The sequence below is a fragment of the Lepidochelys kempii genome, chromosome 13 (genome assembly GCF_965140265.1).
Source record: "Lepidochelys kempii isolate rLepKem1 chromosome 13, rLepKem1.hap2, whole genome shotgun sequence".
Taxonomy (NCBI): Eukaryota; Metazoa; Chordata; order Testudines; family Cheloniidae; genus Lepidochelys; species Lepidochelys kempii.
Genome location: NC_133268.1, coordinates 18,504,898 through 18,522,478, shown reverse-complemented (window position 1 = coordinate 18,522,478; position 17,581 = coordinate 18,504,898). Strand labels below are relative to the sequence as shown.

The window sequence follows — 17,581 nt, the reverse complement described above, 5'->3', positions numbered from 1 at the left end:
TTTTAACACTGAATTCTGCTTAATAAGGGCAAAACTCTCTAGACTGGGTCATCCTGATTAGGAGGATCCTATTGCACGCACGCACGCACACACACACACGGAGAGAGCGAGTGAGCATTTTGTTGTACCATCTATTTTATATTTCAGGATATAAATAATAAAAATCCTAACAAATAAAAGGCACACAGTACCATATTTTTATAGAATATATGGACTATAATACTCCAGAGATAATCAGCTTCAATTTAAAAATACTATATCTTGATTGACAGGTGTTAGTCACAAGCCTGAAGGAGGAAATACCCCAAATATATTCATTAAGCAAAATCTTTCTAGCTGCATTTTCAAAATGCATAGATAATAATTCTTGGCATACTCTTTTGTAAACGAACAATGTAATTTTGCTTCTGAAAAGCAGCAGTTATAATTTCTAATAGCTCATTATAATAGCACGAGATTTACAACACCAGAGTTAGAAGATTTTCAAAGGACAAAACTCAACAATACTCAAGATGATGGTCTTCCTAGAAACTGCTGTTATTGTTTTGCTAAAGTATTTATATAAAAGAGATCAGAACTGGTAAGAGCCAATGACTCAAACTCTTGTTTTCATAACCTTACTTCTTACTGTAATACTGTGGACCCACAGTCATTTTCTGAGTTTCCGGTTCTATAATATCGTCTGTGTAGGAATGGGAATGGAAAGCAGTTTATTAACAAAGGATTTGAAACAATCCTTGACAAATCATCTAGAAGATCCTAGTCAAATTTACTTCTTTATCACTAGTCCTTGAAATCCGCACAGGCTTGCAGAGGGAGAGTGGGATGAAGGTGACAATTGAAGCCTCCTAAAAGTTCCAGACCTAAGGCAATTGAGGGATAAAACTAAGACGCCGAGACAGACTCCTGTATGTCAGAGCCACCTTAACCAGCCTTCTGAGGATTCCGTCAGCAGGTGGTGTACTGCTGGCTTAGAACAGAAGAAATTGCTAGGAAAACGGGGTCATGGCTGGACCACACTTGCAATTTGATAATCTCTGGCTGTTAGAGTAGCTCCTTGGAGCCAAAGGCAGCCAAGCACAATTTTAAAGCTGCTTTGAGTTCTGTCAGTTTCTGAATCATCCCCTGGCCAGACCCAGGATCAGGCAAAGATTAAGCATGACATAACAAGTCTGCTCCATACCACTCCCCAATCTCAGATTCCTCTGTAAATTTACGGGAGCAAGCTAAACTGATAAAACAGTTTTAAACTGATATACGTCTGTCCACACGGGGATCCACACTGGTTTAACTAAACAAGTGCAAGATTGTGTAGAAACATGCCCTCTGCGGAGACTACTCTAGACCCTAAATTTATCTTGCACATGTACAGAAAAGTTGCAAACTAAACCAATACAAAGCAGATATAAACCAATGTACCACCACCCTTTTAATTAAATCAATGCAACTTTGTGGTTAGGCCATGCCTACAGTTGTAGCCACCGAGCAGCAATGCCGCTAGTGAATAGCTAGAAAGGATTCCTTCCCTTAAGCCCTGGAGAAACATTCAAGCACACGATTTTGCTGCTCAAAAAAAGCAGCAGCAAGCTTTGACTGTGTAGAAATTGATGGCTTAGGCCCTCATTTCCCATTCACCTTTGTTGAGTGGGAAGTGTTGAATTCTATTTTGTAGTTTCACTATATCTACTCTAAATATTGTTAAACTGCTAGCTTAATTCTTCCTTCAATTTATTCCTCAATTAATCCCTGGATCTCATACAGCAACTGAAAAACTTTAGGACTGCTGAACTTGACTGGGACTCATGAGATTTAGGTTCTGTACCCAGTTCAATCACAGGCTTCCTGGGTGATCTGGGAACAGTCACATAAGCACTCTGAGCCTCAGTTCCTCCATCTATAAAATTGGGCCTACACCTTACACATAGAGTGAGGTTTTTGATCATTCAGACTCTATGGTGAATATCAAAGACTATAAATAAAATACTTAAGCAGAAGAACAACATTATCATCCAAAGCTGTGCTAATACTGATGCTGTCTACACTGATACCAGGAAATCTTTCATTTTACATGCATACCAACAGATTACCCATCACCATAATAAATTACATTGCTGTTTACCATCAACAACTACAGATATATGTGGGTGACTAACTAGCTCAAAATCAAATATACAATAAGCTATGCCATAATCAAGATCAATAAAAGGAAATAAACTATGCAGAATTAAATTATACATGCAAGTCTAATGTAAAAAATATTCTCCTTACCCCTGGCTGTTTCATTTTCTGTAGTGCAAACTTGAGCAAGTATGATAGCTGTTCAATGGTGAGCATTGTCATAGCTTTACTCTGCGTTTCTATGCATTCTGCTACAGTAATTTTCTACAAATTAAGATTACAAATATTTAATCAGAAAAAACTTCTTGATGACTGTTTTTCATGACTATTTTACATTAAAATGTCCCTTCATTATTCAAGTGGGTGGTAAGAGCCATCCCATGAAACTACAACAGTGCTGACAGTGTAACACAACAAATATAACTTATTTCTCAGAAATTTCTTTTACACAACATATAAGCTGAATATATCAGAAAAATTTTAAAAAGACAAGAAAATTATATCCATTTCTACTACATTATTAATTAATTATTATTATTAAAGTGAATATGGAGTACTTCAATTCCCAAATTTGACTATGGAATTATGATATGAATACTTAAGAAAATTATCTAGGTTCTAACCCAATAAATGCTCAAATTGGTATGTGGGATTTACTAATATTGAAATAATGAGACAATGTACAGTTCTGTTCCCAAGAATCACTGAAAAAGTATGAGTAAATGTTTACTTATTCCTCTCAAGAAAAAATAATATTAATACCCACTGTTTTGTAGGCCCAACAGAGCAATTTTTTATGCATTGCTGTAGAGCTGATCTGCTCACTAACGGAGGGAGCAGAAGTTAAATTAGCCAAACTCTGCAGAATTAGAGGTACTTGACAAAGTGATAATTCTTTGAAATGTAGCTTCTCTCCAGACGGGAAAACAAAGGAAGCTGAAGATTCAGGTTAGAAAACAAAAGTTATCTAGATACTCAAGACAACAGAAGGGTCTTCGTACTACCCCTTCTACTACCTTTTCCAAGGTGCACTCACAATAACAGAAGTCCAAACAGAGTAAAAGGAGAACTAATTCTGATTGTGTGACAATTTCCCTCGAATCTCAAGAACACGAGACACATACACAGGTCCTTATATCCAACTAACCTCACACTCTGGGCAAAACCAATCACCCTCTGGTTCCGCTGTCAGTTTCAGACACTTAGCATGATAAACCCGAGGACAGAGTTCACAGCAGAGGACCTGGCCTTCCCGATGACAAACCCAGCAATAGAAATCATTCCGTCCATCCTGTGGTACAACATCAACAGGGTCTGTGGTGAGTGGCTGCTTCATATAGTAAAACGGACCATGTCTTAGTTCTGACTGAAATGTAGGCAAGAAAGACAGGTTTGGTTTCAAAACAAATCTGTATTTTCAAGTAAGTAATAAATAAACAACAATATTCATAATAAAAAACAAACAGCAGTTTACAGAGCTCGTTTAGCATTTGTGCAGGTACATTATCTCATTAAATGCAGAATGGATATTTGTAAATAGGTTTACTCTCTACTGATATGCAAACTAATGGCTCACACTGAATTTATGACTGAAAACAAATTGGGGAGATAGAGGGAAACAAGGATACAGCGTGTAGGAGATATAATCCAGTAACAAGACTTGTAGATACCCTCATATTCAATACAGAGATGTGCCCTTTAGAGGTGACAGGTCTCCCAATAAGGAGCAATGCAAGCTAAGACTTGCAGTCTCCACAACTTTCCTTACAGCAGGAATTGGCACTGTTGCGGTAACTGTTTGCACAAAAATCCCCTTAACTATAAATGAAAGTAGTTCAGTGCTGGCATAGGTCACGGCAAAATCACCATCAATAACATTTCAAAAAGCATGCCTGACAGGGCCAAACTGACCCCACGCTCCCTAAATTTACTAGTCCTTTGTTGAAGAGCTGCTAACATGCCCTGGGAAATTGAAAAGAATATTCCATTTGGAATTATTCCACTGATGGCACTTAATTTTCTATTCTTTTCCACCTTCATTAATTATTAGGGATAATTTGAAAAAAGTTATCCTAATTTTAGACAAAGTTTATTCACTATTATTCCTCATTTAAAGTCAAACCATAATATTGTGTGTGACATCATAACTGGTTGCTCTGGACATGACTAATATCACAAAGGCCATCAGTCTCATCAACTCAGATTGTGATCTTGTTAGATTTCTAAAGCTACACAGCTGAACAGAGGACAAAGTAGGTGGTGCAGGAAGTAATACTCTTCCCTCTGTATCATTCCAGCTGAAGGTGCTTTTTTTTTCCAGAGATGTAGACAGATCACTTTTAGCCTCTAAATATCCCACAGCACTTTTGGCAAGGGTAGAGGTTTTAACAATACTATCCTAGTCAATTTCCAGTATGGCTGATATTATATTCACCTGAGATTTCAATTAAATCTGGTAGTACTCATCTCTTTCTATCCTTAAGTGATATGCAGCACTGTTGTGCACTACTAAACAGGTACTGTGTGTTTCCACCATAGAGATGGGTTAAGTGGCTCCCCCTGCTCACATGCTTTTATATACAGTAATATAACATTAGAGGTTATGCATATGTAATACATATACTAGTAAAGACTTCTGAAATCGTGGGATTAGAGATACTGTAGAAGGCATTATATACACTAGGAATTGGCTGTCAGTTGTTGAAATTGTAACAAACTACAAATGTAGCTGTGAGAGTGAAAACCCCAAGTGCAAAGGGAAAGCTGTAATTTGCACTGCTAAAACATACTTAGTACTTGAGCAAGGGCGCATGGGTGCAAATTAGTTTTCCTAGAGTACACTTGGGGTTTTCACCCATCCAGCTACTCTGAGTACAGATCACCAACAGCTGAAATAAGTGCAAATTCCCAATGTAATTTAAAATACCTTATGACTTCACTTGGGGAATAAGCAGCAGATAAATTTCCTGAGCAAAGATACTGTTTTCATAAAAACTTCCTTAGAAATCCACACCCAAGACAGACATAAGAAAATTGTCATAACTGTTTCTAAATAGGTTTCAGAGTAGCAGCCGTGTTAGTCTGTATTCGCAAAAAAAAAAGGAGTACTGATGGCACCTTAGAGACTAACCAATTTATTTGAGCACAAGCTTTCGTGAGCTACAGCTCACTTCATCGGATGCATGCACTCAATGCATCCGATGAAGTGAGCTGTAGCTCACGAAAGCTTATGCTCAAATAAATTTGTTAGTCTCTAAGGTGCCACCAGTACTCCTTTTCTTGTTTCTAAATAGAAGTTTCAGTTTTCTAGAAGTCATGGGCAACTAAGTGTTAACATGATGGTGCTTGCATCTTTTAAACATTCATCACCTCCCTTCCTTTGAGCCAGGCTGAGCAGCTGAGCTGACCAGTGAGATACATTCATGGGGCTCAAAAAAAGAGCCTGAAGGACTGAAAGTGACAGACTCATTTGCCTAAAAAAAAGACATCCGCACACTTGGTTTCTGACCATAGCAAAATGTTCTAATATATTAAAATTCAGCATTGAACATAGTAGTAACCCTCCTCTCGAAAAACTTGTTTTCTCTATGAGTTAAAGCAGCAGCTTTCCACGCTCTCCCAGCTAGTCAAGTCAGGCTCGAGTACCTAGTCTCTTGGTTTTAAAAGGGGCTTGCTTATTGCCTACAGTCTGTATTTATATTAAGTTAACATGAGCTGACTAATAAAATAGAAAAACTAAAGAAAACTACAGTAATATTTACAAACTGATTTGGAAAAATCAATATGATGCTTTACCCAGTTGTGTGAAAAAGAGTTATTGCTAGCTAGAAAAATGAGCTGCAGCCAAGAAGGCTTATGTGATAACTGTCTAGTTAAGAGCTCTAATTTTTCAACCTGTTTTATACATGTTCTCTGACTCCATAACTCTTTGGTTACAGATTCACAGATTTCATGGCCAGAAGGGACCACTAGGATCATCTAGTCTGACCTCTTGCATAACACAGGCCATAAAACTTTCCCAAAATAATTTCTAGCATGTTATCTTTCAGAAAAACAGAATATTCCATATGTTTTATTCTAACAATTCTAACATTGGCATCAAGCAGAAATGGACCACTTAAAATTCAACATACTCTCAGCCTTCTTTGTACATTATAAAGCAGCAAAAAGGGTATAAAACAAATTTCTACACCAGTCTTCAGATTACCTTTAAGGGTTAATAGGACAGGCGGTCAATTTACATGGTAAACAGTTCACTTTCAGAGTGGCTCAGCAATAAGACCAACAGATTCACTACAAATCCCCAGTTTTGTCTTATCAAAAACAAGAAAGAAATCAAGAATGCCCATTAATTTCAGGGTGACTTTTGGACTCCACTGCTTTAGAAAAAAAATTTCTCATTAGTTGCTTGCAGATAAATGTGAAGTGATTATTTGGCACGAGAAAGTAAAAATTAAAGAATAAAGCATCTAATATTTAAAATGGAACTTAGGGCTGTGAAATGATTAAAAAATTTCAACATGATCAATCGCAAGTTTAAAAAAAAGTCCTAATTGCAATTTTAAATCATACTGTTAAACAATAACAGAATACTATTTATTTAAATATTTTTGTGTGTTTTCTATATTTTCAAATATGTTGATTTCCATTACAACACAGAATACAAAGTGTACAGTACTGATGACGGGTTGTGCTCAATAATGATCCAAATCAGTGTGGATCACTGCAAGTTCATTTTCATCATCATGAGTCAGATGCCATCAACAGAAGGTTGATACTCTTTTTCGGTGGGTCCTGTTCTGTAGTTTCCACATCGAAGTTGCTCTTTTAAGACTTCTGACAGCATGTTCCACATCTTGTACCTCTCCGATTTTGGAAGGCACTTGAGATTCTTAAACCTTGGGTTGAGTGCTGTAGCTATCTTTAGAAATCTCATATTGGTACCTTCTTTGCGTTTGTCAAATCTGCAGTGAAAGTGTTCTTAAATCAAACAACATATGCTGGGTCATCATCCAAGATTTCCCTAATACGAAATATATGTCAGAATCCGCATAAAATCACGGAGCAAGAGACAAACAATTCTCCCCCAAGTTGTTCAGTAACAAATTTAATGAACACATTTTTTTTAACCAGCATCATCTGCATGGAAGCATATCCCCTAGAATGGTGGTAGAAGCATGAAGGGGCATATAAATGTTTAGCATATCTGGCATGTAAATATCTTGCCATGCTGGCTACAACAGTGCCATGAGAATGCCTGTTCTCACTTTCAGGTGACATTGTAAATAAGAAGCAAGCAACATTATCTCCCACAAATGTAAACAAACTTGTTTGTCTTAGTGATTAGCTGAACAAGAAGTAGGTCTGAGTGGACTTGTAGATTGAGTGGATTTCTTTTACCTTTTTTACAGTCCAAATATTGGTAATAAAAATAGTAATATAAAGTGAGCACTGTACACTTTGTATTCTGTGTTGTAAATGAAATCAATATATTTGAAAATGTAGAAAAACATCCAAAAATATTTAAAATAAATTTAAATTGGTATTCTATTATTTTTTAACAGTGTGGTTAAAACTGTGATTAATCGTGACTAATTTTTTTAATCTAGTTAATTTGTTTTCCATTAATCACTTGAATTAACTGCCATTAATTTACAGCCTTCATGAAACTTTAATAAGGAGATAGTGCACAGAAGCCCAGTTTTCAGAGGACACACAAACCAGCTTCTGAATTTGTTCCAGCAGATCAGGTAAACTCTGAACAGTATCATATGGTGCACCTGTAATTTCACCTGGACACAGAAAATAAAAATACCCACAATGAGGGTGACCCTTTGATTCATCTGGTTTGATTTAGGCAATGGCCACTATCCAGTGATTCGGGGAAAAATTCCAGGGGAATTCAGGGGAAAAGCACCTGGATACTTGTCAATGCTTGTAACAGAGGTAAGGGGGGAGAGGAAATCCTTCTCAGACCTGGGTTGTGATTTTCCTGATACTATTTCCATATTAATGATGACAAATATTGTTATGAATATATTTTGTCCTTTTAAAAGATCCAGCTAAATTAATTAATTTATAATATATTCCTCAATAACTTCTTTTGCTCAGAAGTCCACGTGTTGGCAATATGCTAAGAAAAATGGCATTTCATTTGATTGGGTTTAAATTTCCTGGGTTTTGGCTTCACAGCGTGCCCCTTGTTTCCACATATATTAGGGAAGACAAAGGCCTATTAGCTATCTTGTACATTCACCACAATCAGCTAATGGAGATCTGCAGTACAAAATGAAACTGAGTAAAGAGGAGAAAGCTCCAGGTTCATTCTCATCACAGCCTTTAATTATTTCATACGCTATTATCGCATTAAGACAATGAGTTCCGTTACCTGCTCTTTATTGTTACTGTTCAATAGGCCAGGTTTCTTTTTCTTTTTAATAGGGCTCGTAGATGCATCTTGCGGGGAATGGCCATTGGAAGAGTGTGGAGGGCTGGGAAACTTCCTCTTTTGTGCTGTGCGTTCGGCAGAGCCAGGATCTATAACGAATACATTAACACATTTAAAGAGTCCATAATATACTTCCTGAAATGTCTGCTGAAAATGCATCCAATCAAGACCTACATAGCTCTGCAGTTTGCATTTCTTTACTGTTTCACTGAATAGAGCACTATTTCTCAATCTCTCTTCTACAAGTAGTTGATAAAATTGGTAGCTGGGACATAGCTATGCAATGCTCATACATGCTGTTAGAAAGCTCTCAGCTTACACTCAGGTTTAAATTTAAAATAAACTTTTCTTGTTTTCATGAGTAATTCTGAAGCATACGGGATACAATGATGATGCGTAGCAGTGAATAGTTCTTTACTAGAGTTATACCTTAAGTTTAAGAAGCAAAGATACACCGATATTTGTAATTCTTGATAGCAATAGGTCAAGTAACACAGTGGGAACCAGAGGCTATAAAGCTGAAGAAGGGGAATATAGGAGTCACAAATTAATACGTGGTAAATGAGTAGTCCAGATTTTCTTCCCTTTATTTCAATAAACCTTTGACATTTTTGATCTAGGAAAATTTCACTTGTTTCTTTGGTCCCAAAGATATCATACATATGTCCCCAAAACAGTAATATTTGTACATTTATGGCACATATCATTTCAAGATCTCAAAACTTTTTCAAACATGAATTTTTAACATCATAAGATCCCTGTTGAAGTATCTACTAAATAAGCCACAACTAAGCGATGAAGTAACTTGTCCAACATCATGCAAGTTTGTGGCAGAACCAACTATAGAATCCTAACTGCTCTAACCACTAGACTACACCGTCTCTCAAACAAAGTTCCTCCTACTAACATTCTCCTTCAAACTGCTTATAACTGTATCTGTGAAAACCAAGCAAAAATGTGAAGGGACCGGGAAGAAAGATTCAGCCCCCTAAAACAACCTGACCAGCTTGCTTCAATGAACACCCATCAAGTGAGCCTTCTTTCTCACATTAAAAAACAAACTAACCAGCTACCAACAAATGAAGCCTCCAACCAGGATTTTAAGCATTATCTGTTCCCCACTGAAAAATTAAGTAATAGGTTTGAGATCCTCAAAGGACCTATTATAAATTTTGAATTTATTACCGTTTTTATTCTTGGCCTCGATTTTTGTGTTTGATTAAGATCTTTAAGAGGAATTATTTATGGTCAAGAAAAGGTTAACCTCTATTTAAACTGTCTCTTGTGAGAAAGGACTGACAGTGAGTCAAAAGATACTGGTGGAAACACAATATATGAGGATTTTTGATTTTTTTTCCTTGTTACCAAATTGAACTGATTTCTAATGAACACGGAAAGTTTGGCTGGGTTACAAAGAATTTACTGCCATACTTTAGAAGGTACAATTAAGTGATCAGCTGTAGTAGACAATCAGCTCTTACTGAATAAGTCTAGCATTCACCTTTGGTTTGTCAAATTACTTAACAGGCTTAATTTAACACTGGCTTAAATTTTCCTTAAACTTTTTAAATGAACAAACAGAGCAGTAAAAGTCTGAAACAAAACAGGTTAAAAAAAAGTTTGGGAGACTTTTCCAATGGGTCTCTTCAGTCACTTCTCCCCTTCATACAAATGCCTGCCAAACTGAAACAGGTCTACACTTAAAAATCAGGGCTGTGAAAAATGTTGTGTCTTGATTACTGCGGTTAGGTTGACGTAACCCCTGGTGTAGATGCGAGAAGGTCGAACGAAGAATTCTTCCATTGACCTAGGTACCACCTCTCAGAGAGGTAGATTAACTATATCAACAGAAAAACTTAGGAAGGGTCTACATTATGCACCACAGCTGTGGCTGTAGTGTAGACATGGCCTAACACTAACCATTTCTAACATGAAGCAATTTTGCTGATTTACAAAACATCCCAAAAGATGTAGCACTCTTAACTAAACTGTATTGTGAGACCTGTTTAGATCCAGAGGGATGCAACAGAATTACATAGATTCATATGATATTGCACATCACGTCACAGAGTTCATACTGAAATGGCAGGACAAAATGAACTCTAGAGTAACATTTACTGTTCATCAGCAAGTCCATCCATCCTCTTCCTGCATCACATATGCACACAGACCACACACACACACACACTCCCTTAACATCCACCCCCGTAAGGCCTAGTCTAGTCTAAAAAAGTTTGCCATTCTTAAAAAATATTTTTGCCAGTATAAGCCAAATCTCCATGATGAAGATTTGCCAGTACAGCTAGCGTAAACAAGGGTATGTGTGGCAGCCGCCCTCCTCCAAGGGAAAGGTAAGATCTTCTTCCTAGTTCATCAATATCTACCTTTACATTTCTAAAGATGTAACCTGTTCAGACACAAGGCATTCTCTTTCTCTCACAACCTGAGGCAGAATGGACTAGCCTATTCTCTCACTATCAGTGCTTAACACCTTGTCCAGGACAGTCTTTTTGTTCTGTGCTAGTAGAGTGCCTAGCACAATGGGGTCCTGGAGTATGCATGGGGTTCCTATGCACTATGGCAATAAAATCACAGTAATAATATGCTGGGTTTCACTGAACTAGTGTAGCTGCACTACTCTGGTGCAGCATGTATAGACTAGGTGATTTGCACTGATGAACTTACAGCAGTGTAAAAAAGTCTCATCGAGACATTAAGGCCTAAGTGTGACACTGGGAATTAAATCTTGGTCTGCCACAACTGTGCAGATCATTGTCAAAAGACTAACATATGTCTGCATATTTAATTTTCTAAATGTCATTGACAGAGATTGTGTGTTTTATACAGCCATGAGCAATCAGACTAGCTAGAAAAAGTAGAATGGTGTCCAACCAGCTACAAAAGTCATGTGCCCCAGACAGTTACAGACAGTTGCTCATGTAACTGAACATTCTTGGCCACAAGCCCAGTCACAAATACGTGCAGAATCTTAACACAGCTGCTGGTCTCAGGAAACCAACAGCTTGAGAAAATAAATACTGAGAGGCTGAAGCAATTAAGTTTGCTCATTGTGCAAGTTCAGGAAATGCTCCAGCAAGGATTGTACTACCGGCAGAAAGTATGTCAGAAAGTATGTCTATGATATTGGGATGTATTTGGATAATGCACACAAATCACAGACTTGGAGAAGAATATAAACAACTATGGAAAAGAGAAACTGTTGGCTAAGAAGGTGCTTGTGCTAGCCCAAACATATTTATGAAAACACCAACAGAATCTATCCCAATTAGCAATGAACTCTTCTCAGCCGGGGTCAATCAAACAACAGTAATTATGATAGGCTGATTAACTGAGAACGAAGAGGATGGTGGGAGTTAATTGTTGGAACTAAATATGTCTTCTAATGTTAGAGGCAGTACAGCAGAAAGTGATTATCTGGAATTTTCTAGACAGGGCAGTTATTTCCCAGGACAGGTACAGTGCTGTGTGGCATCTCCCAGGAGGCCCACAAGCGCTGTAGCAGATCTCTGGCCAGTGACTATCAATCAACAACATGATGAAATAAAATAACCATTTAAAATAAAACCACCACATGCAAAAACAAGAAAATCAGATGGAGGAAGGTACAACCAAGAAAAGGCACGTTCAAAGGACTATTCATCTGAGGCCCTACCTACATCAGAAAGTTGCACTGGTTTAATTAAAGATATTCTTTTAAACTAGTGCAAAAGGCTGTGTGATCACTTTTGATTTAAGAGTGGTTTATTTTGGTTTAGTTTAAATAGATTCCTAGTCTATTTAAACAAAAAACTAAATAAAACTGGTTTAAACTGCCTAAGAATAGGGTTAAGTTAACTCTTAATCAGCAAAATAAGAATGACCACACAAGGGTTTGCACTGGTTTAACTAAACTGTTTTAAAAATCAATTTAATTTAAACCAGTGCAACTTTCTTGTGTACACAACACCTGAGAATATTCTTTAGTGAATACTGAGAAGTGTCTTGAAGCATAGGTGCCGACTCCGTGGGTGCTCCGGGGCTGGAGCACCCACAGGGAAAAAATGGTGGGTGCTGAGCACCAACAGCAGCCCCCCCATCAGATGCCCCCCACCCCTTCCAGTGCCTCCTGGCAGGCCCCACAGATCACTGCCTCCCCCTCCCTCTCTCTCCCCCTCCCACCCGCTGCAAACAGCTATTTTGCAGTGTGCAGAAGACTGGGCAGGGGGAAAGGGGCAAGAACACGGGGTGCTTGGGGGAGCGGGCAGAACTGGGCAGGAAGAGGCTAGGTGGGGGTGGGGAGGGTAGAGGCGGGGTGAGGGTGGGGCCTTAGTGGAAGGGTGGGGGTGGGCCCTAGGGCAGAGCCGGGTTTCACTGAGAACCCCCCGGTACTTTGGAAAGGTGGTGCCTCTGCCCTGTGGAAACATTAATGATATCTCACAACCATCACATAAGGTACGTAAATGCTGCATTATAATTTTCATTTGACAATGAAAAAATGGAGGCACAGAGGGACTTGCCTGAAGCAACTGAGCAAGTCAGAGTCAGGAACAGACTGGGCGCCTCCAAGCAGTAAACACGCTCCCACCACATATATATCAATATAATTTAGAGCAACTGATTGCCACTGAAACAAAACTGAGGTCTATGTAGAAACTGTTTATAAGCAGAGCTGATGGTGACATCTATAGTTAAGGCTGCCTGAGACCTACCACAAAAAGTGCTTGTTTTCAGTTCCTTACAATTTTCCCAAACTTTAATAATTTTATTCTAAAATTTTACATGTCATGTCAACTTCACCCTGAATGTTTTTGAATAGTTTCAACAAAACCAATTCCAAGAACAAAACTGTGAGGATACTGAGTTTGGGGAGGGAGGGAAAAGATGGGGAGAAAAATACAGGAGTCAGGGCAAGATGGGTAGAGGGGTAAGGTTGGGACAGACTGAGGGAAACAAGATATAGAAGGGGTCAGGCTTGGGGAAGGCCAAGAGACAGGGGCAGAAGGTTCTGAAACCGCTAGAGCACATTCCCCTCCAGAACTGGGAATGGAATCCAGGATTCTGGAGTCTCTACAGTCCTCTGATGTAAAACCCATTGGCCAAATATGTTTCATTCCCTACTGGCCCAGATAGACACTAACAGCTGATTACTGCTACCAGTCAGTCCATTAGTTGAAGTAGCAGAGATCTGTGCTGTGGATCTAAAGGCCCCAAACCAGCTGATGATACACATGGGAATCAGTATGGTTCCACATTCTAAAAATTCTGCTTTTTCAGTTGGCTGATTTGAAAATTCAGAAGATGGCATTTTAACAAAAAATGTGAAAAGTATGATTGCAAAGTCAAACACGCAAACATTTCCAAATGCCAGAATTAAGAATGCCTGTGCATATGCATTATGATATAGTCTTTAATTACATAATCACATACTATTTTTTCCACAGGACCTATGCTTCATTCATTCAGTGCACAGGATAGATGGACCATGCTCAGCGAATGACTCAGGGGTGTTTTGGGAAGGAAGTTGTAGTCTGTAGAACCCCTTCCTTATTTGTTGATGAAACTGAAAGATTTATAGTGCATGAGTCAAGGTACTGCAGACAGAGAAAGGATGGTCTCAAATTTGAGGCAATTTAATATGCTGGAGACCAGGATTCTATCCCTGACTCTCCCACAAAGTTCTTGTCATGCTGGGCAAATCACTTGAACCAAACTTTTCATGTGTGGCCATCAATTTGTGTGCTTTTCATTTGCTGGATGCCTAACTTGAGATACCTGGGGTCTGATCTGCAGATGTGCTGAGCACTCAGAATTGCAAGTGAAATCAATGCCAGCTATGCTCTGAACATACAAAGTACTATAATAATGCTGAGTACTCAGAAGCTAGGTTTTTCAAGTTGGACACCAAATATCAGAAGAAAACTTTTGACAATTTTGGCCTTAAATTTCTCTGTGCTTTAGTTTGCCCATCTGTAAAAGAGGGATGGTGTAATGATAAATTTATTAGGGTTTATAATGAGTGCCCATGATCAGAAAAACCCATGAAGAAATTAATATGTCTGCATTCAATGTAGGGTTTAAATAGTAAGCAGTAAATGAGCCATATGGCTACACAAATGATAAGTGTGAAAAGAAACACTGAATGGCTTCCCATTCAGTTAACACCATCCATCCTGTGCACTGAATGAGGAAAGGGTCTTGTGGAGAAAACAGTAAGTGAACATGTAATTAAAGACTGTGTCATCACACATATGGAGCGGGGAGAGGATGTCAAATTATGGTTGCACAGGCAAACCTAATTCTGGGATTTCTTAACTTCTGAGTGCTTGACTTCACAATCTTAACGTTCTTTTAACACAGTTTTTTTCAGATGAGACTTAGAATAGACACTGCCGTGCACCCTTCTAAATTCTCCTATTAAACCCACTTCTTGTTTTTCATTGGGTTATTATGAACTACTCCCTAATACTGCCTGTGCTGACATGGGCGCCTACAAATTTCTCCTCAATCATCCACCGGGGAATGACTGAAATCAAACTGCTTACACCTAAAGGTTAAAACCATTAGTTCCACATGTAATCATGTGGCTGAAGGAGCAGTAACTTGTGCCCCCATGAGACAGAACAAAACATACTTAACCCTGAAGCAACCTAATCTTCACAGTTTATGATTACTTAGGTGCCCAATTTTATATAACAGTAATCCAGCTCGAGTGGACAAGTTATGATGGTACGGTAATATGGTTTAAACAGTGCAGGGAACTAGATTATAAAACAGAAGAACAGAATATCCTTCCAATTACATTCCACAGATCTGATCTTCTTGCACTGTAAAGTTTCAGAGGAAGTTATCATGTTTTCCTCTGTGTTCTGTACATCACTAAGCATACACACACTGCCATCACTCAACAATAATCATCCAGCTCCAACTGAAGTCAATAATAGAAGCCCAGCTGACCTCAATGTGAGCAAGTGCCGATGTAAAAAACATGTAATTTCTTCTTGGTTCTCCAATGATGCTCACCCAAAAAACTAGTCAGGTGACACAAACAAGTCACATGACCAGGGAACACACCATGACCTGCTCAGCACTAAAGATGTCAGGACTTGTCTACATAGAGCAGTGGTTCTCAACCCATTTACCAGCGTGGGCCACATATGCAGATCCCTATGTGTTATGTGGGCCACATCCACACAATATATATGCTACCTGTATGGCCCTGAGGATGTCTCATGGGCCACAGCTGTGTGCTAATTGGGCCGCAAACGGCCTGCGGGTCAAGAACCACTGATAAAGAGGGTCTATATTACACATGGTTAAAAAACCCCAACTTTTTCCTAGTGGATGCATCACAGAGTTGCACCAGTTTAACTTAAGATGTGATTTTTAAAATGATTTACTTAAGCTAGTGCAAAAGGCTGGGATGGACATTCTTATTTTCCTTTAAACCTGGCTTCTTTGGATTTAGCTTAGGCCTTGTCTACACTGAAAAGTTTGCCATTTCAACTATGTCAGCATAGTAAAAACAGTAAAATCTCCCTAGTATAGGCACAGTTATACTGGTATAAAAAAGTGCTTATATCAGTATAACTTATTCCAATTCAGGGAAGCAAAATAAGCTATACGGTTTTATACAGGTATAACTGTCTTTGCTTTTAAAGGCATAGCTTTTTTGAAAAAAATATTACACCCGTAAGAGACTTAGCTCTGCCTGTAAAACGTGTAAAGGTAGACCGGGCTTTATTTTTTTAGAAACATGTTTAAACTAACCTGAAATAAGCAACTCTTAAACTGAAATAAAAGTGTCCACACAGGTTTCATTGGTTTAACTAAACCATTCTAATTACATTGGTGCAAGTGTATATACAGACATGGCCTCAGTTAATGTCAGTGAGATGAGAAGCAAACAGATTAGGAAAAGCAAGGACAAGTTGATTTGATTATATTTCATGATTTTCTAAACTATCCCTAGAAAAAGAGCAACAGAAAAAAAGAGTTCCAAAGTCTGGAGTTGATGGAACTCCAGACTTTTATTAAATAATTATCCTTTTTAAAAATGGGGCTGGAAGGAAGAATGCATTTTTATAAATTAAATTAAAATGCTGGGAATAAAAAGGAAGAGTATTATGACCTATAATCTAACCAACTATCCTAAACTTTCTATACTTGAATGGGAAATCCCAGTCCTCTAAATTCTAGGGAACTCTGTCTTCCTTCCATTTTAAATCCACCACTGATAACATGAAATGTAAGAACAAAAGTGACAACATCCACTGTTTATAAAACAAAAATGGTTTACCCCTAAAAGGAAGTCAGGAGTAGAAATTCATGTTTGCTCAATATGAAGTTATTTTCACACTTCTAAGTAGGATATTACAAAGAATAGAAAGCAAAAAATTAAGAGTATGAAATTTCCCTCCTCCTACTTTCTCTTCTCCCCCTCTACAAAAGTTTGGGAGTACCTATTTAAAAAAGGAAATCAGAGGAAGAGAAGAATAAATAAATAGTAAAGCACAATAAAGATAATGGATTCCAAGAAGGCAGACTTTAGCAAACTCAGGGAGGTAGGTAAAATCCCATAGGAAACAAGTCTAAGGGGAAAAACAGCTCAAGAGAGTTGGCAGTTTTTCAAAAACACATTATTAAGGGCACAAGCGCAAACTCTCCCACTGCGCAGGAAAGATAGGAAGTATGGCAAGACACAACCATGGCTTGGCCAGGAGATCTTCAATGATCTGAAACTCAAAAAAGAATCCTACAAAACGTCAAAACTAGGTCAAATTTCAAAGGATGAATATAAATAAACAATCCAAGCATGTAGGGACAAAATTAAAAAGGCCAAGGCACAAACAAGATTAAACTAGATAGAGACATAAAGGGCAACAGAAAATGTGAAAACGAGAGAAGTGCTAAAAGACTTCTTTGTTTCAGTTTTCACCAAAAAGTTTAGTAGCAATTGGACATCTAACAATGAATGCCACTGAAAATGAGGTAGGATCAGAGGCTAAAATAGGGAAA

The 17,581-nt window shown here is 38.1% G+C and overlaps 1 protein-coding gene across 8 annotated transcripts in view; it reads right to left on the bottom strand.

The window, feature by feature from the left end:
* The window catches only part of ZMYND8 (zinc finger MYND-type containing 8), a 120,360-nt gene that overhangs the window by 53,977 nt on the left and 48,802 nt on the right, over nucleotides 1–17,581 (bottom strand). For all 8 annotated transcript variants that reach the window (XM_073309526.1, XM_073309527.1, XM_073309528.1 and 5 more), the window contains 3 exons: nucleotides 8,507–8,655; nucleotides 3,266–3,484; nucleotides 2,269–2,382 (listed from right to left, as the gene is read on the bottom strand). In XM_073309526.1, the coding sequence (XP_073165627.1) occupies nucleotides 2,269–2,382; nucleotides 3,266–3,484; nucleotides 8,507–8,655 (482 nt within the window). The remainder of the gene's footprint in view (nucleotides 1–2,268; nucleotides 2,383–3,265; nucleotides 3,485–8,506; nucleotides 8,656–17,581) is intronic.